Source organism: Diadema antillarum, unplaced genomic scaffold (assembly GCF_040938485.1).
Source record: "Diadema antillarum isolate AM-2024a unplaced genomic scaffold, OU_Dant_1.0 seq00001676_RagTag, whole genome shotgun sequence".
Classification (NCBI taxonomy): Eukaryota; Metazoa; Echinodermata; class Echinoidea; order Diadematoida; family Diadematidae; genus Diadema; species Diadema antillarum.
The window spans coordinates 186864-214701 of NW_027272371.1; the positions used below are offsets into that span (position 1 = coordinate 186864).

Here is a 27838-nt window from a genome sequence, read left to right on the forward strand (position 1 = left end):
AGAAATGTGAAACTAGTATTTAGCGAGGAGAAATATTTTAAGTTGTTTTTTAAGAGACCTGTTAAATTGTGAATTTTGAATACTGGACGGTAGTGAATTCCAAATGACCGGACCAAGGTGACGAACTGATTTTGAATGGATGTTTGTTTCCATTTTCCAGCGGTGGAATTTGGATGACTGACGGGTGCTCTATCTTTCTTGATGGTTTCGATATTGTTTATCTTTGTTTTCGAGGACTTCTGTCCTTCGTCGATTTGTTTTTTTTGTTTTGTTTTTGTTTTTTTTGTAGTCGGTGTTTTGTTAATGTAATTGATCGGTATTATGTGTAGAAAAGAGTCGATGACAATAGCGCCTAGTTAGTTGAAAGTTTAGAGAGTATTATAGTCAGTCAATGACGCAATTTGGATTGACGGGGAGGAATAGATAGGTAGAAACCCCCGGAAGAAAATTATTCGGCTTGCAACGGTCATCACACCACTGATCTCACGAGGAAGTATCTGGAGATCTCATTGGACCATACACGCTGTATACAGAAATTAAAACCGCCGCGCTGCCATCTTACTGCGCACACTCTAATGGGGATATGCATGCAATTTTGAACAGATACGGTCACGAAGATCACGTGATGTCGTGAAGTTCGCACACAAATGCATGAGCCATAGGCGTGGTAAGATGGCGGCGCCGTGGCTTCAAATCGATTGGCCAATGAGATATCCAGCTTTTTCGTATAATAGAGATCAATGGTCATCACAGCGACGATCTAAAGTGTTCGAACCTAGACATGCATGGAGGACGTTTGAATTCTCGAATGAAATATGTCCCAGTGAAGTTAAGTGGTGATGACAAATACCAATATAAATTCATTTACTGCCATATTGCTGAATTAATCCTATGCTGGAGGACTATGGGTTTCCTGGAGGAACGAAATAATTATCTACTTTGATAAATAGATAGCCACAAATATTATGTCAAGGTTGCTCTTTTATAACGCTAGTTTAGTCCTTCAAGTCTGTCATAATTTATGTGGTTAGAATTTACTTCATTTCAGTAGCTGTAAGCCGTATAGCTTGTCACCCTCGAAAAGCATGACCTTTCTGGTTGTCTGCACTCGCATTGTGCAAATCATTTGAATAGGAGTCTAATAAAAGGGCCAATTATATGATTATTGCTCTCCTTTCGCATCTGTACGAAATTCCTATCTCAGGACTTTTGTTGTCTGTGTATGATTTCAGCAATATTTTGCATATGTGTTCTGTCGTCACTGCATTGATTATTGAAACAACGAAAACTACGGAAACAAGCATATTCAAAAGGAAAATGATTTTCTGTAAATGATTTTCTCAGACCTATACGACCAAAAAGACAAATCAAAGCAAAGAAATTTACTGGGTTTGAGGCAGACAACCTAGTAGAAAGGCAAGTCACAAATCATAGCAAGTGTTTTGTCGTTGAAAGTTCAAATACAGATCAGTGTAAGAACTATTTTTTTTTTTTGTTAAGACAACGGTGGACTGGAATCATCTTCCAGACACCATAGCAACCTCCCAAACAGTAGCAATCTTCAAGGCTGCAGTCGGGGACCAGTTTCTTCAGTACCAGTAATCTTCATCAGCCCTCTCTCTCTCTCTCCGGTGCACTATACCACAACGGTCTTCCACTGTACACATCCAGAACCAGAAAATGTCAATGTAGAAAGAAAACGCTGATTACAATCACGTCCATCAATTCCCATTATTGTACCCATCACTGTTCAGCAAAACACAATAATACGATATCTTTTACTGGGGCAAGAAAATCAGTTCTTGTGTTTTCTGTTTTCTCGTGGTCGAGATTGCTTTGCGCGTGAGGTATAGATATTGTCACAAATACATGTATCTCGTTGCAAAGACTTGTGACATTAGCTTGGTAGGTTTTATCGCTTTGTGTCTATTCCTGTCCTTTTACACTTATACATATAGGGCCTATCATTGTACCAGACTTCCAGTTTGACTTCAGAGCAAGAACGAAGACCGTACACTGCTCGATGATGTCATCGTTATGTTTTTCATGTTCCTTCTACAGTCTCTTTTGCAGCTTCCACAAATCGAGTGCAACGTGTTGCATAGTTTTGAAGGTGTTGACGATTGTAGGATTCAAGTGACATGAGTGAGGTTCCCCTGACAGTGACAAAAAGAAAAAAGACAAAAAGACTTTTCAGTGAAAACTCGGTGAGGCGTTCACAGTTCTCCCGCTTTGACATAAACGGCGACTGGTTTATTGGTGCTTTAATTGAATATTTCTTGGCAGTGTCCGTTGGCAAGGCAGGAAGAGCTTCTCTCCTTTTTAAGGCGGATTAGGTCGATTAGTTAGACCCTTGACTTCCATTTTACTCATGAATTAGAGCTATTGATTGGATTCCTGTGTTTACAGGCTATGACAGCGCTGTAGGCCTACCCTAATAGTGTCCATTACGCGGCTCTTTTCACTCACTGAAATTAGTCTGAGCATTCTTGCATCGCGTGTGATCAAGGTGAAGTCCAGTGGGCAATATACGCGAACTTGTTTATCCTGACGGTTTAATATGGCGGTATTAAGACAGGGTGAGTGTACCTGCTTTATACTTTACCTCTGTCGAACTCGAACTTCACGAAATAACGATCAAGATGTTCTTAAGGTGATACAAGGGTAACTTTGGGCGAACTTGCTGGTGCCAGCGAAAAAAAAAAACCCATACAAGTGAGTTTAATGGATCGTTTGCAAGAGTCGATGCCGATTTGCAAGTTTCGCACGACTAGAAAACGATTCCCCGGGCATCAACTATTATACCATGTACATGTACAAATTGATCGCACTGTCACTGGGAGTTAAATACCTCACCAATGAACGCAAAGTGCATCAATTATTTCTTTTATGTGTAGCCACCTGGTCTGTTCAAGGCTGAATCGTAATTGTGATCATAAGCGCAAAATGATTGCGTGTGATATGACTAGCTGTAAAATGCTAACAGTTATTCCATATGGCGAGAATGCATCAATGTTTTATGTATATGTAAAGTCAATCTACTGTTAATACCGATGAGATGGCAAACAAAAGATTTAAATTCCTATGAAAATTATGAGGAACACAAGGTCAATTATTACGTTATCACCTTTCTACTTTGCCAATGAGGTATACTGAGGTGTCATTCATTTTAACGATCGATTCTCTCCCCTCCGCGCTGATCAGCGTAGTTCAAAGGTCGCAGCGTGCTTGTTTGACTCTTTTCTCTAAGGGACGGAATACATACTTGCATGGTGATTATGTAAAAAGTCATTTCATTTATTCACCACAATCTTCTACGTCCACGTTAAGTCACCTGCAGTTGACCTGTTTGTTTAGTAGACTTCTCCATCTCTCTGCTCTTATCTCCCTCCTCAGTGCCCCTCTCTAAAATCTAAATCCCAATTTTTTCTTCTTTGTTGTTTTCTGTTCTTATTCAAGCTTCTACTCTCCCCTTAAGAGTCCACATTAACCTTTTTTTTTTTTTGCTCATCCGCTCATGTTTTTGTAATAACTGTTTTTCTTCTTCCTCCGCTTTCCATGGCTTTTATCGTGCAATCTTTGACTTTTGCTTTTGATATACTTCTTCTATTAACACTTGTGATAACAATACCTCCATTTCATTATCAGTTCCTTGTTCATCTGCTTCTATTCCCACCCCTTTCTTTCTTTCAATGTCTGTTCCACTTGTTCACTTTCTATTACTAAAAGTGCATTCGTATCGGCCATTCTCCCTTTCAGCTTTTGTTCGAGAGAGCTTCACGACTTCGCAGTCCTTCATGGAACAGTAGCCGCAACCACGGGGAAAGTGCCGCGGAGTTAGTGGAGAGTGAAGGGGGTCCCAATTGAATGCATTGGGGGTATTCTTGAAGAACTGGAAAGTGACCATTGCTCGGGCGAACATGACGGTCGAAGCTGTACCTTGCAACGGGAGAGGTGAAGAGCCGATCAAGTATAAGTACATGAGGGTCGACTTCATTGAGAACGGCACCCCGACCTACGAACTGAGCGTTGAAGAGCGGGAACAGCGGGAACAGAATGGGAATGTGGGATGGGGCGCTGGGATGGACGCCACCAAGTTCTGGAGCGAAGATAGTGTCGCCAACGGGGGAGCGAAAAGCGGGGAGATTCTCGGGAACGGAGCGGGAAAGATCTACCAGGATGAAGAGGACGCCTCCGATGGGCGGAGTGAGAAGCTGAGATGCGGCTGGTGTGGCTGGTATCCAGCGTGTTTGGAACGATTCAACGTAGCGTCCTGGCTTCTCGGAGTCATGTGTATTGTCGTACTCTTTCAGGTAAGCTCTCCTTAAAAGTGGTGTTTTTTGTCAGGAAGCAAAGATATTTCGTTAACAACGATGAAAATTGTTAGATTATTCTGTTATTATTCACATGTGTGGCACTTCTTGAATGGTGCATGGAAGTTTACAATGAAAACCAATCTAAGATACAGCTTGTTTGTACAATTTCATTTCCGTTGGTCAGAGCTGCCAGGGTGTAGAAACAGTCGTTAACTCAATATCCCCGGAAAGTTTGTATAATTTTGTAACATTAAGAAAGGATTTTAGAACCATATGGGTACTAACTAAGCTTAAGAACTTAAAATCATACTAATGGTAACGTCGATAATGATGTTATTGTATAATAGTGATAGTGATGATGACGATATAAATGTCATCATTACTTGATGATGATTCTTCTCTGTCAATTGGAGTTATCCTTTGTACGCACTTAATTTTTTATGCATATCATTCAAGTTCAAGCTGTAGCTGTAAGTCGTGCCTATGCCAAGGGTCTGACATAACCAATGAATGAATTGATACAAAAATATAACAGACAAACAAACAGAAGCAAATTCCCCTTTTTGGCGAAGTTATCATTCCACTGAACGATCATAGTGATACGTCTTACTGTAATGATATCAAAAGACATGTCTGTCGTTTTCAATTATAGAAAGCATTTATGTTTTTCAACAATGAACTTCAAATTCTCTTGTTCTTTTACAAATTGTACCTCTGCCAGGGTATGATCGCAAGCGGGCTGATTGGTAGCAGCGCGACGTCGATTGAACGTCGATTCCAACTTCGCAGCAAGGACTACGGATTCCTCGTCAGCATCTACGAAGCCACCAACATCGTCTTCATCCTCTTCGTCACCTTCGTCGGTGGGCGTGGTCACAAGCCACGCTGGATAGCCATTGGTTGTCTGATCGTCGGGGTGGGGTCGCTTCTCTTCGCGCTGCCCCACTTCACCACGCCCCCGTACGATGATTTTCACGAAGGCGATGGCGAAGTCGGAGTCTGTAAGAACGCCGTGGACGATGCCGTGGACTACAAGCAATGTCCCGATGGCAAAACAGATGATGGCTTTCATAGCTATCTCTATCTATTTGGGGCAGCCCAGGTTCTTTTGGCACTTGGGTCACTTCCGGTGTACACGCTCGGCATTGCCGTGCTGGACGAGAGCGTCCCGATTAAACAGAGCGGCGTTTACCTGGGTGAGACATTATAATATATTTGACTTATCATACTCACATTCATTCACACACACGTAGAGTTTACTTACGAAATTGCGCGTAAGCATTCACCTGGGAATAAAGCAGGTTCTACCGCAATAGTGTACTCGCTATGTTACAAAACCAACACCCCCCTTTTTTTCCTTCACGCTCTATGTCTCTCTATTTTCTGTCCGAAAATTGATATTTCAACTCTTTTTTTTTGTGCATCCTCCCGAACGGCATACCAAATTCTTTAGTTTTTGTGGTCCCTTCTTATCGAAAAGATCACTAAGTGAGTTGATTTTATGTCAAATGATAGAATAAAGAACCATTTGAACAAGGGGCAAGTGATCAAAATTGAGTGTGAGTGTGAGTCCGAATTATCCAAACGTATATCAGTCACTTGGATGTCAGTTTCTTTGAGGCCTACAACGAGAGAAATGAGGGAGGAATCCGAGGGGGAAAACATGGTTGGTGGGAACATAATATCTTTCACACCCTTGCCAAGTTTTCACAAAGGTGGTATATTATGCTTTTGTGGAAAAGAAAAACAACAACAACGGCATCGAACAAAACGGCAAGGTATTTTGATAGGAATCAAGTTGCCGACAGGTACGCCAAGTCGCACCTGTAGTGAGGTGCCCCCATCACCCCTCACTAACTGGTGATACTAGGGCGAAATCCAAAGACGACAGGTGTTAAGCAAACAAATTTTGATGGAGACAATGGGCTGTGGAGACACTTTTTTTAATAGCGCGCCCTCTCACCTGACGCGTTCTTTACTGGATTGTTCTGTGAGGCAGTAGTCTAGATTCTGGACTGTTTTCTGTATCTTTGCCCGTCGCCGTGGTACGACGGTTAGCATCATAGTATGGCATTTGCTCCTGCGACAATTGCTCCCGTGAAATATCTGAATGGTAAGCTAAACATAAAACCTACCCGCAAACAGAACACTAACCCTAATCCTAGCCCTCACATCAGACCAAACCTAAAAGGAAACCCTATCGCAATTGTAACTCTAATTCCAAGTCCTTTAAGAATACAAAGACTGGAGCAATTGTCTCAGGAGCAAACGTGTCACAGGCACGACAACCACAAGTCATTCAAAGACGCGTTCTCCAGGATCTGTTCTTTCATGGACATCCATGAATATTATTGCTAACTCCATGGTTTATCTTGACTTGTGCAATTTCACAACTTGACACACAATATAGGTCGTGTTGCGCGTTTACGCAAAAAGGTAAGATAGTCCAGAATCTAGACTAGCTCCACATGAAAGAATGAACCGAGTGACATCAGTTTAAAAGTGCGTTGCCTTCCAACTTTCAGGTGAATATTCATTGATGAGTAATACCGCGGTAAAGGGTTAATAGAAGTTTCCCTCCAAATGGGACACACACACACACACACACACACACACACACAAGCAAAAATGTTACGGAATTCTAAAGATTGACGTGATTTAAAGGGACAGTGATGTTGATGGCAATCGTGATTATGCAAATTAGATGGGATGACATGGTCGTGACCTCACAACACCCCATTGATTTGTACACGCAGAATCTTTGCTTGGTTATTTCAACACAAATATCATTTAATGCAAAAATGCATTTTTGTTTTCTTCTTTGATTTCAATTCGAAATGCAAAGTCAGTGGTCATGCAGTGAATTATAGTTTGTGTGTGGGCCAATAGGTAAGGTGAAATGATGAATTTAGATTTTATTGGGACTGTGATCACTTTCAAGAACAATTGTTGCACGCAGAATACTATACGCATTCGATTCATAGTCTTGGTTCCTTCCATCTTCACCCTTGTACCTCCATACTTTTGATATAGAGCCCGAAATGTTTTCAGACAATGTTTTTTTTTTTAGATCATAATACAATCACACAACATAGTGACCGATGCAATATTTTGAGACGATACACATTAATAGCAATGAGTTTAGCTCCTGCTTCATCGTCCATGTGTAATGAATCAGGACCACACGCTCACACACACAAATCCCTTATAAGTTTTGAAGATTGTTCTTAATGGAGAAAATAGAAGACTGAACAAACGTAAGCAGCAGCCTTGAGCCGTTACTTGCTTTGGTGCCACATTTTGGTCCGAAATTCTGTCCGACAGTAGTCCACGTACAACCTGTCAACATTACTCTCATTTTCATTTGCCAGTCTCGCTTTGTTTACTTGATATCTAACCAATTACTATTGCTCTCACGTCAAGTCTGCGAACGTTGCAAAGTCTTCAGGGCCCCGTTGCAAGAAAGTTGCAATCAATTGCAAATAATTGCTAATTTTGAAACTACCATTCTGATTAGCTCAGGGTCTGCCCTATTAAGAAGACATGCATGCAACAATGATTTTGATTGGCCGGTGACAATCAGTTGCAAGTTGCGTTTAAACGCAAAGTTTCTAGCAACGGGGCCCAGGAGGTGTAAACATTTAATTCCTCACCGCCTTCCTCAGTAGGTCCCATGCGTAACTGCACGTGTTGGTAAAATTTGTAATGCGGTCATCTCCACTGTCCTGTCCCAAATTGATCCTAATAAAAGATTCCGTTCTGGTGTTCAGTTTTTTGTCTGGTCCTTCCCACCTCCCTCTTAAATCCAGAAAATTGCAGCTTATTGTGTTGGAATCTAGTTTTTGGAGAGTAGTAGAGCGCTCATAATAGTGTGAGACATCAAAAGGTTATTCTGAACTGAAGAGGTTTTGACACGACAGTGCTAAGTACGGTGAGAAGTGGATAGTTTCGGCTCCTTATGTTTGTCTCTTTTCTCTACTTTTCTCCTCCCCTCCCCCCCCCCCCCCCCTCTCTCTCTCTCTCTCTCTCTCCCTCTCTCTCTCTCTCTCTCTCTCTCTCTGTCTTAATCTATTTCTCTCACAGTTCCTTCATTGGTACTTCTTCATTGTGTTTGATATAATGAATATACTTCTCTTTCCTCTCTGGACTGTCGCAGGTATATACTACGCCCTCAGCACGGTAGGCCCCGCCCTTGGCTACGTGGTGGCCGGAGTGTCGCTGACGATCTTCACCGACCTCAATCTGCCGGATGGGTAAGGGACTGAGCTGGGCGTTATAGCTATCAAAATTATTATTTAGTCTCGCTAGCATTCATGGATTACAGGAGCTCAGAAAACGTTTTAATACAGGGTGTCTGGAGGAGTATGATTAACTGGGAGCGAATTGATGATGTTTTAAGCAATATTTTCCTTGAAGATCGCTAGAGTATTGCCATGACAGATTACCCCAACTGTCATGAATTTGAAGGGGGGGGGGGGGGTAGGGAGGTAGTGCTGTCAACTTTGACGCAGGTTTTAGAGGGATGATGTATTGTACTCCGCCCTTAGACACTTGGTTTACGAAGCAATGTGTAATTGATAACGAAGAGCAATTTGACCCGACTGAATTCGTGTGCACGAGTTATGATGTCGCTTGCATGGTTTTCATACCACTCCTGATATTACATATCATTTGATCATCCAAACCATTCGTGACCTTTGACAGCATCACAGACAGCAGATTTATTTTCACCTCCCGTGCACGGGGTTTAGTGTTTCGCGTGTTTCGCTCGCCCTATTGCTCCGATGGGGAGAAGTTAACCCTCTGTGTGCGACAGATGGTAATGCTCAGCAGTATCCTGTAGGCTGCTGATGAACTGTCTCAGAGGCTATGAGTTAAGCGATATCAGCGTTTCGTGTGACATGAAGTACACCATGATGCGATAAACATGTCTAAGAACGTGAGGCGTTTTACCGAGAGCAATGGATATTCCGTAAACAATAGGTTCATGTTTCTATGAATGTATCAACTGTCTCTTAATGACCCAGTTTTTATTATTCTCTATCATTTTTTTGTCTTATTTATTAGATGACGGAATAGCTTACCTGTAGATCCTATTCGCTAGAATGATACGTGGTTCTCCGATATCGCAATCCCAAACGCCGTATTTTTCCCCGCTAAACTTTATGCTAGTCACAATAGAAAGCAACGAATCCTAGCTGGGTATTTATAGAACTCACAATATGGTTAGAAGCTTAGAATACACTAATGAACCACACACCCAGCTCAATTCAAAAAAGACAGAAAGAAAGAAAACATGATTCCAACGAAAATAACCAAAGAAAAGCCTGACAAAACAGTCTGAAACTCATCATTTTTTTTTTCTAAATGTGAGCATTATCCGTCTCAGTACCTTTTATGCTTCAAATAACAAATGTTCCATAAAAAGGGCTTTTTCCAGGAAAACGTGTGTAAGACCACCGTTGCTTGAGTGAGCGAAGGCAATAGTGCGTTTTTCCAGTATTGTCAAATCGACGTGAAAACGCACACTTAGCTGGCTTCAGTAATTGGCAATGCGGTTTTGCTCCGCTCGGTTTTGAAGACATTAATCGTATTTAAGTGAGAAAATGTTGGCTCGTTATCCGGCCAGAGTTCTTTCATGTGTCTTACATCACATCGTATAGCTCAACGTGCATGTTACGACCAAATGTATTGGTGTATTCAGATCAAGGAGAGAGGTCGCTCGCACCCCTTCCTTATGACTTATAGGTGTAATCACCGTTTAGAGTCATAATGTGAGGCTCTTTTCGTGCCTTATTACAGACACTGATCATGTGAAGCTGCTTAACAGCGGGGAATCAAGGAGACCAATGACCCCGGGGATTTGGAATCCCCAGGGAAGGCGATAACCAATCACAAAAAAAAGACCTGAAAAAACAGCAAACGAACCAAGACAATAATCATTTTGATCGTCATCCCTTCATTCAGACTTGTTTGTCCAACCAGACTATTGCTTGCACCAGATCAGACAAAAAGTTACTTTCTAGAATCCGTAGGACTGTGTTATCATTATCTAAATAACTGGGAGTAGTTGTCAATTTTGGGTCCGTAATCATTTTCTTCCTTTTCTTTTTCAAAGAAGTCCTCAGTACCATCGTAAAAGTGAAAAGTATACGGCAGCACCAGGCAAGGTTTCTAGACCGTGGCAGTCTGTTAGTCCCTTATTGTATCGTTAGAGTAACTTTATGTGACCTGGTCTTCTCTTTGTGGGAACACACAATATCGTGAACGATTATTTCTGTTGAATTTGCCAATTCTTCAGACGGCGATTTTCTGGGAGTTTATGGCACAAGGTCGTAGCACTGCGTATAAATTCGATACCAAATTTTGGAGTTTTGGAAAACGATTAAGCAAAATTCATTCTGATAGGAAATGATGAAGAATTTTACAATGGGATAACACACAGGCAAAGATGAACTCTTATTGCTGTCTGACATCCGAACCCTTTGATCGGCCCCATTAATGTGACATCAAAATGTGCACAAAATAGAAAAGAAAGAAAGAAAAGAAGAAGATAGTATAAAAGATCAACGCGAAAGGGAGCAGAAGGATATCTAGAAGGAAAGAAGATGTGTATGCGTGTGTTGGGAGTTGGGGGGGGGGGGGGTACTGGGGAGCTTGGATCCCCGTGCCCCGCTCAAATTCATTTATGTTTCTATTGATGTTTATGATGTGTATAAAAACGTGAATTTGAAGATTTTGATCGTAAAACAGTTAACTCCATTCTTGTTAATTTGAGATTGTGCTATTGAAGGGATGGCACAATTTCGGTTGAGGTGGTCAGCTTCAGGTTTCCACCTTTATTGTGAGATAATGGGAAACCTCCTATGAAATGTGAAAGAACATGTATGATTCTAAGAGGAACTCAAAGTTATTTTGATGGAAATTGGTTTTGAAATGGCTGAGATATCTAAAGCAAAATCATCCTAAGAAATGGTGGGACCCACCTTTTCTTAACCCTAACTAGGCCGGGGTGGGGGGGGGGGGGGGCCGGGCGGGCCCCCCCCCCCCCCCCCTCTCGACGTTTCGCGCGATGTATCGCTATAGCGAGAAGCTATCGCCGCGACGTTTCATGACTTTTTTCTTTCGAGTCTCCCGCATCTTTTGACACCAAATTTGCGATGCCCGGGCCCGCGGTTCCGAAGTTGCGCATAAATATGCGCGTGCATGTCAGCCCAAAAATTGCTCAAAAACGTGAATTCGTGTACAATTTCAACGCAAACTGTGTTTACAGGCAAATTTCATAAAAGCATGATTATTTTGGGGTTATATTGATTAAAATCAATTAATAACATATTTTCTTGTTCGGAACGATGTCGCGGACAAATTTCATCGAAAAAAACAATGAAAAACATAAAGTCGAAAAAACAATGAAATACATAAGAAATTTAAAAAAACAATAAAATACTTAGGAAATTTTTTCTGATTGCACAATTTTTTTTGTCTTACATTTGCTAAGGACACTAAAAAGAATATCGACACAAAAATGTGCCTGTTTTGAGCCTTATTTAGTGATTTATACCAAATTGTCTGATTTCATGCATCATTGTGCATAAATTAGCATAATTTAGTGTAAATAATAATTTCTTAAAAAAATCAACTTCATGGTACTATAGATTACATCATAGGCAATGTGTGTGCCAATTTTCGTCGCGATTGCGCGGTCGACGGCCGAGATCTGGAGGGGGGGGGGGGCCTGGGAGCCCCCCCCCCCCCCCCGGCTCCATCATCTACCTAAATAGCCCGGCCTAGTTTCCCAAAACCAATTTTCATTGAATAAACTTTAAATTCCTCTTACATTTGTATGCTGTTCAATATTTTCATAAGTGGTTTTGAAGTTATCTTCCAAAAAGTAATAAGCTGAATCTCCATCTCAATCAAAACTATACGATCCCTTTAACATGGTGCATAGCCCGTTTTGAGATCCAAGTCGACATATGTTTCCTTTCTTTCTTGTTCCTTGTCCCTGCATGGCTATATCAGAGTGGATCTGTCACCCGATGACCCGGGATGGGTCGGAGCTTGGTGGATTGGCTTCGTCATGGCCGGTGTGGCCATGATTCTCATCGCCGTACCTCTTGGCGCCTACCCTCGAGAACTCCCGAGTAAGGACTTATAGGATGGGTGGATGACGAAACGTAGCGAAAGCATTATGATGAGGGGAAGATGATAACATTGTGATTTTTTTATGATCAACATCGTCACCATTACATTTATGATATCACTTATTATTATTATTATTATTATTATTATTATTATTATTATTATTATTATCATCATATAATGATGATAATAATGATAATAATAATAATAATAATAATAATAATAATAATAATAATAATAATAATAATAATAATAATATCTTATTTACCCAGGGTAGCCTCTTCAGTGTTGCCACTGCTCTACTAGAGGGCCCTGCTATTATTATTACCCTAGCGTTGCCAGGTACACCTGGGTCGAGAGGGACATTGTGGGTAAAAACATCTTGTCCAAGGACGTAAGCACTGGGAGGGATTCGAACTCGGGGTCCTCCGTTCGGGAGTAGGGAGTCTTATCCACTATGCCACAGCGCCCCACATATTATATGGGGCGCTATTATTACATTTTTTGTATTATATTATTATTTCCATTACTTGATATGACAAGGGCGGCCATGAATACAAAATATATTTTCATAACCGTATATGGATGGTCCAAGTCATATCAAGTAATGAAAATGTAGGCTATTGAATGATAACGAAATTGTCTTGGGGATAACTAGGGTCTTTTTTTCTTCAGTTGTTTGTAATCACAGATAAAGGAAGGGATGAATCTTGGCGTTTAAGCTGAAATTGAATCGTAGTTTTGTCAGAGATACATGATTTATTTCATGAATGCTCTGAACTCACGTGACATTTAAATATCAATACGTAATTTTTCTCGTGGTTAGATATCGTTCAAAGAAACGGCCGATATCTTAGATGTTTCGTGGTAGACCTTTAATTCAATATTCATCTCCTTTACAGGACATGTGTTCCCTGAAATAATTGGAGTGATTTTTTAGCTCACCTGAGCCAAAGGCTCAAGTGAGCTATTGCGATCGCCCTTCGTCCGGCGTCCGTCGTCCGTCGTCCGTCGTCCGTCGTGCGTCGTGCGTCGTGCGTAAACTTTTTACATTTTCATCTTCTTCTTGAAAACCCCATGACCGATTTTCATCAAACTTGGCAGGTAGCATCCCTAGGGGGTTAGGAACTCAATTTGTTAAAATGGGCACCATGCCCCACCCAGGGGGCCCCCAGGGGGGCCCAAACCCCCCAAAATTAAGGAATCTGTAAAAATCTTCTTCTCTAGAACCAGAAGTGATAGAGCTAAGTTAATACTATGACTTAGTACATTGATGACTGTAGTTTCAAGTTTGTTCATGGCAGAATCAGGGGTGCCCCCCTTGGGACCCAGGGGAGGGGGGTGGGGGAGGGTTCTAATGGGGCCTAAATTGTACATTTTCATCTTCTTCTTGAGAACTCCATGACCGATTTTCACCAAACTTGGCAGGTAGCATCCCTAGGGGGTTAGGAACTCCATTTGTTAAAATGGGCGCCATGACCCACCCAGGGGGCCCCCAGGGGGCCCAAACCCCCCAAAATTAAGGAATCCGCAAAAATCGTCTTCTCTAGAACCAGAAGTGATAGAGCTAGGTTAATACTATGAGTTAGCACATTGATGACTGTAGTTTCAAGTTTGTTCATGGCAGAATCAGGGGTGCCCCCCCCCCCCCCTTGGGACCCGGGGGGGGGGGGGGATGAGGAGGGGTCCTAATGGGGCCTAAATTGTACATTTTTATCTTCTTCTTGAGAACCCCATGACCCATTTTCACCAAACTTGGCAGGTAGCATCCCTAGGGGGTTAGGATCTCAATTTGTTAAAATAGGCACCATGCCCCGCCCAGGGGGCCCCCAGGGGGCACAAACCCCCCAAATGAAGGAATCTTTAAAAATCTTCTCTAGAATCAGAAGTTATAGAGCTGAGATAATACTATGAGTGAGTACATTAATGACTGTAGTTTCAAGTTTGTTCATAGGAGATCCAGGGGTGCCCCTCTTGGGGGTAGGGGGCGTGGTTGAAAGGGTCCAAAGGGGGGCCTGAATTGTACATTTTCATCTTCTTCCTGAAAACCTCATGATGGATTTTTGTCAAACTTGGCAGGTAGCATCCCTAGGTGGTCAGGATCTCAATTTATCAAACTGGGCACCATGCCCCACCCAGAGGGCCCCAGGGGGCCCCAATTCCCCCAAATTAAGGAATCTTGAAAAAATTGGGCCCTTATTGTACATTTCATCTTCCACTTGAGAATGCCTCGTCAAATTTTGGTAGAGCTGTGAATAATTTAGATTAGTGACTGCGTGAAAGGTGAACTTGCGATACTCAGGTGAGCGCTAGACCCGCGGGTCTCTTGTTTTATTTCTTTCCTTTCTTTTGTTCATGTGATTTCTAAGCAGACGTAAGGTTTTATATGAATATGCTTTTTGAAGGTTTTATCTCTATATTAATGTTACCAACTACAAACAAACTACCAACAACAAAGTACGATGTTGGCGAAGTCATTCCATGAAGTGTAACTGACTCGAGTGCTGTTATTCCCTTTCAGCTACCGCCAAGATACGGGCGGAAAAAGAATGTCAGGCTCACGCCAACGCAGGACTCGAGGTCACCACCCAGCCAGGGTTCGGCTCCAGGCCCGGCGACCTCCCGCGGGCGATCAAGTACCTGGTGATCAACCCGACGTTTCTTTGCACCACATTCGCCGGCTGCTCGGACTCGCTGCTGATCACGGCCTTCGGCGTGTTCCTGCCCAAGTTCATCGAGAACCAGTTCTCAGCCACGGCCACGGTTGCCACGACAATTGTCGGTGAGTGATCAAATTCCCACACGGAACATATGGCGAGAAATCGGCAGGCTGTCAGACGTGACTAAACAGGATGTGAGTGTGGCGAGTGTGGGAAAGAAGAAATAAAACGTGTTACTGCACGTGGTCCAATATCGCTGGTGACGTCATCCCAATGTGATATGAGAATGATATGCAAACCTCTTTATATCTCTGCTTTAATTTCACTGGACCAGTGGAATTTCTTCAGAACTATTAAACTATAACCTGCTACGCCAGATGTAGCAGGTTAATGATGACATCACGTTGAAAGTCGTTGTTTGTTTTGTTTTGCTTTGCTTTGCTTTTCTCTGTTCAGTTTAGTTCAGTGTGATTATTTATTGTTGATTTCTTGTATCTTTTTTTTTTATTGTAATTGCCTGAGCGCTTTGAGTCAGTCTATTTTGAAAGGGCGCTGTATAGATATTGTTTATATTTTACGTAGTCCTATTCACGTAGGGTTTCACTGTTCGGGAAGGGGGGGGGGGGTATAGCGTCACCAGGTAGGCCTACCCATTATTTTGTACACATGGATCAAGAGGGAAAATATATGGACGAAACATTTTGCCCAAGAATGAACGCACTTGGCGAGACTCGAACCCCATTACCTTCTGTTTACAAATCCATAGCCTTACTCAACACACCATGGTGCTTTCGAACATAAGACGCACACTCCACAAATTGTTCGTGTTTGAGTATTGGTTTTGAATAGTTAGATTCAGCTTTGTCACTGTACTCTCTCATGTCTTGCCTATATTATAACCTCCATGATTGTTTGCGTTATTGTTTTAATTTTTGTCATTATGGTATCTTGGCTGTCATAATTCAGTATTTAAAGAGATCTACTACATGATGGCGAACTTTAGATCTGTGACGCGAACGCTAAGACGACCCAGCCTCCCGGGTTGAACAATGGAAACAGTTGTCTCGCGAGTGTGCAGAACACAATTCATTTTTAGTCTAATGGCGTCGTCTTAGCGTTCGCGTCACAGATCTAAAGCTCGCGGTTCTGTGCGGTATGTTTTGTAATTTGGTTTCTGTCCGACTCTTTGCTGTTTGTTCGTCTGTTTGTTTTGTTTGTTTGTTCGTATGTTTCGCTTGATCACGATTTCCTCTGCTGGGTTCGCTGTCCGACCACTACGATGTGAGGCTCACAATTTTTATAGTACAGCTGTTCTCTGAAAGTCCCATTAATTCTGAGTGAAGTACGAGCTGTTAAGTGTAAAGATGTTGAATGGTGTAAAGATGCTTACGGGAAAACATCAATAATTTATGACGTCATTAATGACGACTTTTTCAAGTTGATTTACGATGATGGCGAGTTAACTCATGGCAACACAATCGACGGAGCATTTGAAAAATGTAATAAACGTTCGTGCGAATGGGCGTGATTTCCTCGGCCTAGTTAGTCATGCTCATTACCACTTGTCAGACAACATTAGGGACAGTGTTCATTGCTTCGTATGGCACCCAAAATCCCATATAGCAACAACAACGCCGTTTCTGTATTTTTGTTTGTGATGTTGTTTTGATCTGGGGGAAATGTTGGTGTTTTTTAAGTTGTGTATACTTTCTTTCTTATTAATGTCATGGGTTGCGTTAGCTTGCAGTGCAAAGTTCGAATCTTATTTTCTGCTTGCGTTAGTGAAAAGCAACCATAGAGATCAGTGGATATCTCTGCGATGGCAACTCATTCGTTGAGTCCCTGCCAACTACCTGCATAGACAATGATAGAGAGACTCTATTCATTCGATAGCTCGCCCGCCCTCTGTCGTTCAATTCCCAACTGACGTAACTCCGTATTCAATATCAAGCAGCTGTTAAAGCGGCCTGACGAAGTCCTACACACTTAACCCGCATTTAAATCCTGTTCACCTAGAAGAGTGTGGTGACACAGACACAACGATGAGAAGGTATATGGATGAAACACAAGATATACAAAATTTCTTTAAACTGAAAAGTCGAGATATTGTTATCTCAAAAGTTTCTCTTAGTGGCCTACACACAAATCTTTATCCAACACGTCTTCCTTATAAGCACATAAAGGAAATACTCCTCTGCATGATATTCTATAGAATTGTATTGACAAATTTATACATATTTTTTCAGGTCGACGTGAATTTACATTTGCAAATTACTGACAAAGAAAATATCATGATATTGAATCTAATAGACCATAACCGAGTTGTGAAGTGATGACGTCACTTCATCTAGTTTTTACGTATTAATGCGACAAAATCGATATATCAATTTGTGACAATATGTGATACTTTGAAGTTCCATATTGCTCTCATTTTTATTAAATGAAACTCGTAGTGATCTATTTCAGTGGTTGTTCCTAATACAAGCCAACGAAACGTGGGATTTTTTTTTCATCACTTTAACAATGCAGACCCAAATTCTCATGACACAAACTTTCTCCTTTGTGGTAGAGTCACCTCACTGTATTCTTGAGGTCAACGTGAAAGAGGAGTGGGATTCCCTGTGACCCCCCCCCCCCATCCCCTTCCTCCATGGAAAAGAAAGTAATATGTGCTTTGAAAGCACCAGTTTCGTTCAAACTCCAGAAAAGTGATGTGATAGCCGTGTGAACATTGGTGTATCATCCGAGCAGGGCGTCTCGTACACAGAAGGGGGGGGGGGGAGGAGGGAAATCTCGTCACTTGTTATGACGTCATTGAATTTTTCTTCTTCAAGCTGGTAAAAACAAGTAAACCAACAAGTCATGACTCATATTGCTGCCCGTGCGAACATAGTGTCCTTGAAATGTTACGTGTTCCTGTTTGGCAATAGCAATGTGCTTTTAAGTGGTGTAAGTGACGATGATGATGATGATGATGATGATGATGATGATGATGATGATGATGATGATGATGATGAAACAGTGTTTATACATCGCCATTTATCTGTAGGAACATTTAGAGACTCGTGGCTCCCACAATGTGTCACACTTTTAATTACAAAGTCGTAGGGAAAACAATAAGTTCAGGTGTAAATGTATCGATGTTTAAGTGGGATTGGTAGAAAGTTCCACATAAAAAGTGAAACTGAATGTTTCTCACAAAGTAGGATGAACGATTATACATGTATTATGTAGATAACGATCCATGCATAATGAAGTTTGGAGATGTTTTCAAGCAACTTTCCTCAGTTTGGCATGATTAGGACGCCTTCTTCATACTTCCATCATCATGCAGAGCGAGATGTTTCCCTTTAATTCGTCTGCTTCTGCATGACTGATCGTGTTGTGGTATTTTGTTCCTGAAACCTGATCAAACCTGTCTGTCAAACCATGGAAATGATATGAGTGGTGTAGATTCTACGTGTTAGCGTCTGGGTTCAGTGATCACAAAATTATAAGCCAAACAGGCGCAAGTTCCACATTCTAGCAACAATTTCTTGTATAAGACCTAGATGGCAGACGCGAAATTTCTACGATAGACACACCTCTTTCGACCTAAATGTGAAACCTTCGATCCTGTGAGCTCGATAGTGGTTAACCTCGCATTGCTTGTGTGCTGTCTGTGCTTCCAAATGTCAGAATATAAATGACTGTGTGTGTTATAGTTGACAATGCTCAAGATCCCTTAAAAACAGAGTACCAGGGTTCGAATCCCGCAAAGTCCGTCTATCAAGATGTAGTAACCCAAGGGGTCCCTCTGACAGAGGACCATGAATGCTGGTATCTATGGTGACGGGAAATAATGATCAGTATAGAAGGCCTCTGAGAGAACAGTATCATGAATACTGGAGGGGCTGCCCTTGGTACATGAAACCATATCATCACATAAATGATCATAATATCGGTTATAATGATAATTATAATGGAAGTATAAAAATGATGATTATAATGGAAGTGTAATGAATTATGATTACAATGGAAGTAATATCAATCATGATGAATTAATAATTCAACTTGTTACGTGATTATTTTTATCATCTTTAAATCAGCATTGGTAATAATATCATTCTCCTTTGTAATGCATGTAGATTGTCATTACTACAACTTACACTATTTATGTCAGTTTCGTATGTATCTGGCAGTGCATTTTTTTCAACGTGCTCCCTTCTTTCAGTACATATGGGTACGTACATAACACCCATAAACCGCAGTGTATTGGAAGATAGTTGGCTTCTGTCTTTCTTCACTTTTTCGTCCACTTTCCGACTAACTCTCTTCGTGTGCTCCTTGCCATAGGGACGTGCATCGTGCCGGGCGGTGCTGGGGGAGTCTTTCTCGGAGGCTGGCTGCTGAGACGCCTCAAACTCCGCGTGTCCGGCATGCTCAAGTTCTGCACACTGATGACCATCGTCACCACTCTTGTCTTCCCCAGCCTCTTCCTGCGGTGTCCGCAGAACGCCCTGGCTGGCGTCACGGCCGGCTACCAGCAAACAAAGTAGGTGTCGTTCTTGTCTGCTAGGTCTGTCTGTCTGTCATATATGTCTGTCTGTCTGTCTGTCTGTCTGCTTATCTGTCTGTCTGTCTGTCTTTTCCCATTCTCTCAGTCTGTCATATCATAATAGCAAGTACATTCCAAATCAGGGTAAAACCCCAGTACGATTTGGCTAATACAAATATTATTGAATGGGCTTATAAGATCATTGGCACGTTAATTTTTTTTTTTGTTTTGTTTTTACGTAGCGCTGTAATGCAAAATGATGTAGGCTACATGGAATGAACATTCACTTTTCTTTTATATATCTCGCACATTCTATTTTCATCTAATCTGCTATTACTATTTCACTTATGTGTGTACACTATGCGTTGCTGTATTATATTTGGATATACTTCACTGTTGAAAAAAAAATTTATATGCCACAATAATTATTAGGCTGTCGTTTGCGATGTTTTGATTTTTTTTGCACTCAAAAAGTATATTGTGTACATTAATTGGTTGATACCGAAATAGATATCGTAGTTATGTGTTAACGTCATAGGAGTAGAAACACAATGTGAGTTCTAGCTATAGTTGCACAAGATTTTCTGTCCTTATTGCACGATCATGTGCTGTCCACGTGATGATTGCAATCAGAAATGTAGAATATCTGGGGGTATAGACTTGAAGTGGACTCATAGAAACTTGAAATAATATCTGTCGATAAAACTCCTCAGGTTGGTCGATAAAACTTTACTCGCTGGTCTATATTGGCGAGGTCAAAGGGTGACGAGTGATTTTTCAACACGCAACGTAAGGTGACCTATGGGAGATCCATTTTACATTACATGGGAGAAAGATCTCACGTGTTTTCAATTCTTAGGCAAAAAGAGGTGATGGCTTGGTGGTAATGTGTCTGACAAGTTCTTGGGTGATATCAATTTCAAATGAACAGGTTAGGCATAATGTTAGCCGTAAATGTGTTTTTTACGTGCATATTTGTTGACTTCACCCTTTATTCTCCGTTGTTGTTATGTTCTTACATGTACGTGTTCTACTTTCACCGTTATGCTCTCCAGTTCGGACGTTGTTGGCGCTATTCACACCCCCTCTAATTTGACGTACACGTGTAACGCGGACTGCCAGTGTGATACCGCCCAATACGTGCCGGTGTGTCTGAAGGAAGTCGGCTTGGAGTTCTTTACGCCTTGCCACGCTGGATGCACGGTGGAGTTTGAAAACGGGGTAAGTCCCTTTCTCCTTGGCATTTCTTTATTTCTTTGGAAAATCCATTTTCTTCTCCCCCCCCCTTCCCCCCCCCCTTCCCCCCCCCCCCCCCCAGAATGTGTGGTCCCTCCCTGGCATTGCAGCATAGACGTTTGGGACATGTTGTACCGGTCTTTCAAAGACTTTACATAAGACTGTTACATAAGAGTGTAATATTCATATTCTGACGTTTGATAAGATTGTTAGCAAAGACCTGTAGCAAAGAGGTACACTCTCCTCCTCTCCGCCTGTACTTGATCGCTATTAATTGCCCGAATCACAGTTTTGAAATTCATGCAAGTTGAATACTACATTAGTGCACATTTTATGCGTGCGTGGCGAAGTAAAAGTGTAGGTATTGGAGCAATATCGACCAGTTCTTGTTTGTTTTTATGATTTGTTTTTTTTTAAACAAAATTATACAATTTTTACCTGGTTGAAGCTTCTGCTAGCCATTCCATATCCAATATATTATTTTCTACTTAATGCAGTTAAATCAAGCAAACATTATGATCAAGAGAAAAAAAAAGATTACGATAATGGGTTTAAACTGTCTACTGGTCGCGGGATGACATTTGCGAATTTGCGAGTGTGACTTTCTCTAACTATGTGTTGAGATAAAGGAGAGAGAATGTGTTCGCCGGGTCCCTTGACACACTCTTTGATTATAATGATTCGTTGCTCTTTGTAGACGTACACCAATTGTTCCTGCGCAGAGTATGTATCAGGTGGTGCGACATCTACGGTGGAACCGGGAAAGTGCAGTCGCGATTGCGTCGCTCTCCCAATCTTCGTGGTTCTGTTGGTGATACTTCTGGTCGTCATGTTTATGCCGATGGTTCCCGCCTTGAACGTCACGTTACGGTAAGGAGTGGGATTCACCCCGAGAAGCAATGTCAGGTTGACTAAATACTAAATAAACCCTACTTTGGGAGACCACTGCCATAGTGGGCTTTGGCAGTTATATACCTACTCTTGCAATGATGATGATAATGATGAGATTATTGCAAACTGCACACGTTTTGACGTTTGTCAAAGGAATATTTCTACAAAAAAAGAATAAAAATTGCACTGTTTTACGTGTGCGAGCGAGGAGCATTGCTAATGACATTCCAGCAGCGTCCTCTGTACGAGATCCTTGTGTCTCCATATTTCTAGCAGTTCTAGGAAATTCACCAAAGTACGTTAGACCAATAAAGAGTGGCAAAAATCCCAGGAAATGATGTTTAAAAGAGAGGTATGTGACATATTGTGATTAGTCATTGTGTTCACCTCTCATAATTAGGGGTTCATCACATTAAAGATAAAAGAAAGGTTACGATGAGTAGTGAAAGTCGTTTGTCTCCTTTGCTGCCTTGTTGTTTTGTTTTGGTTTTTAATGGCGTGTATCACTCAGAATTGAGTATATACTGGAGTCTTACATGATGTTCGCCTTTTGCAAAGGCAGCTCGCTATAATTTCAGCCCACGCACACAGAGAGCAATGAACTCGCACACACAGCGCGCGACCGGCGAGATGCGATGGTAGGGAGCTCGCTCAAGGCCGTGTCACACCTTTCCGGACAAGCCTTGCTTGCGACTTGCAAAGAACAATTTTTACTACCCGGAGGTCCCCGGAATGAGCCGCACATGACAGTACCTAGCACGTATCTCACCCGTAGTCACCCGGAGGTGTGCACGCAAATCTTTTTACCCGCAACCATGTTTAGGTCCTGTCACACCTTTCCGGGCAAGCTATGCATTCTGTTGCGTGTAGGGATTTTCCAGCATACTGGGAATTTCTGAGGGCGAACAAGGATTTGGGCGAGTCAGTACATGACAGTGTCTTACTTGCTGGACGCGTTCTACTTAAATTCTACTTGCGGGTATACTGTGTGACCTTTGTACCAGTCGCGTGGGGCTGACAACTCAGTGAAGGAATTCCTCTGATGGAATGACTGAAGTCCCACGGAATGTCATTATCTTGGCAGCTGCATACGGGGACTGCGAAGTACCTGCGTAGGAGTTGCCTGCGAAGTGCTGCCGCTAAGGGCCTCCTACTGGCGTTCTGCGCGGACCTCTCCGCGCATCCCCGCGACTCACCCGGAAAAAGTTTTGGTCAGGCTCAAAACTTGGCTGCGGTTAAATCGGACTTGCGTGAGCACCTCCGGGCAAGTACAGGCGAGATACGCGCTAGGTACTGTCAGATGCGGACCAACTGCGGAGAGCTCCAGGGAGCAAATTTGTTTCCCCGCAAGTCAAGCCGCAAAACTTCCCCAGATACGATATAACAAGGCCTTGAGCATGTTCAAAACTTGTTGCGAGTGAGTCGTGGGGTTCGCTCGCAGAGGTACACGCAGAACACCAGTAGGAGACTCTTACCTGCAGCACCTCGCAGGAGTTGGCTCTCACGCAGGTCACACGGAATGCACGCAAGTAGAAGCTAAGTAGTACGCGTCTAGTAGGTAAGAAACAAATGCGAAAATTTGCAAACATTCTTGTTCGCCCGCGGAAAATCTTCTACGTGCTGGAAACTACCTCCTCGCCACATGCCCGCGTAGCTTGCCCGGAAAGGTGTGACACGGCCTTCACATCCGATCGCTGCGTGCGCGCGAGTCCCCCGCCCACCGTATTAATATGCGAGTCCATTGCGAGAGCCGCCTTTGTATAAGGCCGACTTGATGTAGAACATGGTTTCATTTCTGACTCCAGTTGACGAGTTGTATAGTTTTGGTAGGGTTTACAGTAGTCACCGTATTGTTGAGACTACTGTTATCTCGTGTTCTCTATTATAGGTCAGTTCCTGAGACCCAGAGATCAATGGCGCTGGGTCTGCAGTCCGTGATTGCAAGGTGTCTGGGTAAGAAACCTCTTTCTGTATTTATCTTGTTATCTTACAACTCCAACCATAACCTCGTTGGGCATGAGTGGCACGCTATCAATAATGACGACAGTTATCAAAGCGGAGAACAGACCACTATACAGATTTTGTTTAAAGAATTTTCGTAGGCCTATATCATAGAATCACAGTCAATCTCGCGTATTAACCCTTTCTATGCTATAGAGTCAAATATGCACACATGTCACACACAAACCTGTGGAGAGGTAATTAATGTGGCGCGCAGAGGGTTAAAGTCGAATCCAAGGAACCAGAGAAAAGTTCTTCGACTTACGTGAATTTTTGCTTGGCCATTATTTGATTATATCACATGTTTATATCCATTTGGCGTAAACGTTTTCTTAGCTCTACGTATTTAAGGTCAACTTGAATCGGCATATTGTGTTTCTATTTTCTCCTCCGCCTTCCTTAGGCTCCATTCCAGGCCCCATCCTCTTCGGCGTTATCATCGACAGCACGTGTCTGCAATGGCAGGAGACGTGCAGCACGTACGGCTCCTGCTGGCTCTACCACAACGAAAACCTGGCGTGGAGACTAGTCGTGTTAGTGTGCGCCCTCAAGATAGTCAGCGGACTGATGTACATCACGGCCTGGTGTACGTATAAACCAGCGAGTACATACAGGACTCCGAGTGATAATGACGATCAAAGTGATCTTGATGTCGCCACTGGCAAAGACGCAGTCGTTGAGGAAAACGGAGCAACTTCCTAGCACACCTGTAGAAAAATGCACTGTGTCCAAACGTGTTGTTAGATAGACGCAAAGAGAGCCGTCAAGCAATGCGTAGCCTGCGAACGAGCGCGCTGTATCCCAAATGTACATGGTTAGCATCGTCTGGTCCCATCGTGACCCCGAACTCATTACATCGGCGAACAATGCAAAGCATGTTCACAGAGACTAGAGCTGAGCTTCTTCTAAGCAGCAAACTTTTCAGCTGTGACAGCGATGATGATGACGACGACAATGATGATGATGATGATGATGATCGACAATGACGTATGACCTCTTATCTCTTCTCCAAACAATTGTGATGTTGGTTGTCATTACGTCTGCAAAGCATGTTGGTGTGATATCCAGTCAACGCGAGACATTTTGCAACCTCCCTTGGCCCACAAGATGAAGGAGAGAAAGAATTGGTCGTGACACGCGCCCTCAACGTCGCGTACAGCAACTCATCAAAATGACTCGAGCGACCGTCTCCGTGATGATTTACATCCGTTGTGTGTTAAAGACGTCACACGCAGACCGACAGTCAGGTCTATGCTTCGCCACAATGCAATTGAGAATCATTTGGGCAGCGTATTACAATACCTTCACGTCGGTCACGAACGTATATCCGCCATGATAACATCTGACTAGAAAACATTTTGATTCCACACAACAACAAATACAACAGCAGCAGGTTAATGACGTCATATCGGTAGCACGTGAGCCATCCATGAGGCGAATAAGCGATTTCTATTCAAGGTGATGACGACATTTCATTAGACTCATTATTCTCAATTCAGACCATGGGCAAGAACGGTAGCTTCGTGCATAAACCAGTTATAGAACGACGTCAACACGCCACATTTACTATTTCGGCTCAGCAATCAAAAAGTCTCTGAGCAATATAATAGGCGGAGGCGACTATGCAAGTGACAGCAAAATCGGCCGATGAAAGTAATTGTATCACTGTTGAAACTATAGCCGGCCCTTATTTTGTTCCGAGTTGTCCATGACACATGGTCGCACAGAATAAAAAAAAAAGGAAGAAGATATGGTAATCTTTTTGTTATCTGTAGACAAATACAACCTAGGCCTTCATCAAGTTCGACCAGATAAATGTATACAGTGCCACTATATCACTTAAGGTCTAATATTATCACAATTGTATCAGCATCAGACAGCGTTTGTGATAAGAGTAAAATGAACCAGGTTTGTCCCAACTGTCATGATATAGCAACAAGATAATAATAATAATAATAAGTACAGCATTTGTAATGCGCCATTGATCTAGTGGCCTATTCTGAAATTATTGACTTGTATTCCCTTAATTGTTATCTTGTTTAACTCTAATCCGTCCTCCAATTTGTTTGATATGAAATAGCCTCAGTACAGTGTCAAAGCCTTCATTTTCATTTCAAAACTTCGTAGCATGGTTTGTGACGTGTTTTGCCACGTACGTGAGTTGCCGTGGTAAACTGCGATGCATTCATCCCTTAGGGAGGTAACCTCCGCTATAGTTTGTAAGTGAGGACCCAAAGTCGCTACCTGCCTTGAACATTCCATACACACGTCCCTGTGAGCAGTGTCAAGTGGATACACGTTCAAGATTTCATACCATCCAACCCAACTGACTACAGAAAATGCTTTTTCTAATGTTCTCGGAAAAACAACAACAAACAAACAAACACACAAACAAACCGAGATCTGTGTTACCGAAGTTTGTTATCTAAGTGAAAAACCTGAGGCCATTTTTTTTTTTCCAAGTTGAAGTAGAGCGTACCTGTGGTATACATGAAACAAGATAAAAGACAACCAAACCTGTGTGACTCTGGCACCTCCTTGGTCAGAAACGAGTAATCAGCTCAATGATGATTCAGAAGCATCTTGTCATCATATTATTTTTAGTGTATTTTTGTTGCACGGGTCATTATTTAAGTGTATGATATATATTACATGAGGAAGATTTTATAGACGATGTGTGTTCGACTGTCATCGCTTCAGACATACAGAATCATGTAGGACTCTTGTTCAAGAGTTGAATAACTATCATAAATTATCTAAATAGGCCTACATTCAAACCTGTTTTAGCGACCACCTGTCTGTAGCGGTCACCTGCCGTATACGACCGCTAAAAACAATATTCCCTCCGAGAGAAAAAGCATGTTAAAGAACCTGTCTATAGCGGACACCTGTCTATAACGGCCATTTTTTAGTCTCCCTCGGGTAGCTGCTCTAGACAGGTTTGATTGTAACCCGTAAATCAAACTACACCTTTATTGTCATCTTGTAAAGAAGTCTTCCCATGCGAATCAGTATTAGCAAGCGTGAACGCCTTAATAAGTGCCTCATAGTAGCGTTGATAGCTCGATAATGTCACGAATCATGGGATTTCTTTGTTTATATCTATGCACTGTATTATTAATATGAATATATATTTTTATACTGCCTCTACACGTAGAAATCGATGTCACTGTTTGTTCGTTTTTCTGTTATACTCTGGGCCAATGCATTTGTACGAATAATCAAAGACATTGCTATTATATAACCGTAGGTTCCAAACTGCCTTTCAGGGAGGTTGACCAACGCGCATTTTTTATTGAGAGGACTATACAATCAGGCAACGTCAGTGCAGAGCAGTTTATTCTGTATTGGTGACACCTGCAGAGCCACCGCAATGTGTAACGGTGGGAACCAAGTATTCCTAGCTCAAGGCATTACCTTTTTATGAAATAGATTTCATGGAAATACGTGAAATCTAAATATTTCAACGTTTGACTCTTTTTTTTCTGTCCAATTTCGATGAAATTCGACCATTCTTTTTGTTTGTTTTACTTCATTTGGTGAAGTCCACATGGATATGAAATGGACATCAACTTCACGGCTACATCTAAAATTAATGTTCGGTCTTGAAGGTTATAGAACCATTTTGGCAGCCTGTCTGGATAATTAGACTAGCACTACTCAGCATCTTCATTTCGTGGTAGACCTACATCATCGAGTGGCAATGAATAAAAGTAATTATAATGGTGATGATGATTATTATGATGATAAGATGTAATGAAATACATAAGAATTCACCGGTACGAAATGATGAAAAATAATGATAATAACGGCATCTTTGCATATAATTCTTATATAGCAAACTCTTATTAACGTTTCAAGGCGCTTATAAAAAAAAATGAGATTAGGAAGCATGGACAATCATCTACGAAAGATAATGACCAAATTCAAGCATTCAATTCATACATCGATTAAACATTGATTTGGTCAGTATGAGCTACATCAATCTACAGCTAAACCATGATGGTGTAGCCTCTTCCACATGTTGAACGGTCCAGAAAAACCGAAAACATTAG

General features: G+C 42.0%; 1 protein-coding gene across 1 annotated transcript; it reads left to right on the forward strand.

Annotated features, from left to right (window-relative positions):
• The first annotated feature begins 4240 nt into the window (after positions 1-4240).
• LOC139711632 (solute carrier organic anion transporter family member 4A1-like) lies at positions 4241-25601 on the forward strand. The gene is made up of 10 exons (XM_071623492.1): positions 4241-4313; positions 5038-5512; positions 8473-8569; positions 12339-12460; positions 14980-15240; positions 19454-19652; positions 20711-20876; positions 21589-21761; positions 23671-23735; positions 24187-25601. Exons 1-10 carry the CDS (start codon positions 4290-4292, stop codon positions 24483-24485), a joined length of 1881 nt encoding a protein of 626 aa, XP_071479593.1. The 5' UTR covers positions 4241-4289; the 3' UTR covers positions 24486-25601.
• Positions 25602-27838: the final 2237 nt, after the last annotated feature.

Bases quoted from the DNA above. Each gene is read 5' to 3' on its own strand.
- LOC139711632 (XM_071623492.1), top strand. From the start codon at position 4,290: ATGTGTATTGTCGTACTCTTTCAG. The intron at 19,653-20,710 runs GTAGGTGTCGTT...TATGCTCTCCAG, and splicing joins GCCGGCTACCAGCAAACAAA to TTCGGACGTTGTTGGCGCTA. The intron at 21,762-23,670 runs GTAAGGAGTGGG...TCTCTATTATAG, and splicing joins GCCTTGAACGTCACGTTACG to GTCAGTTCCTGAGACCCAGA.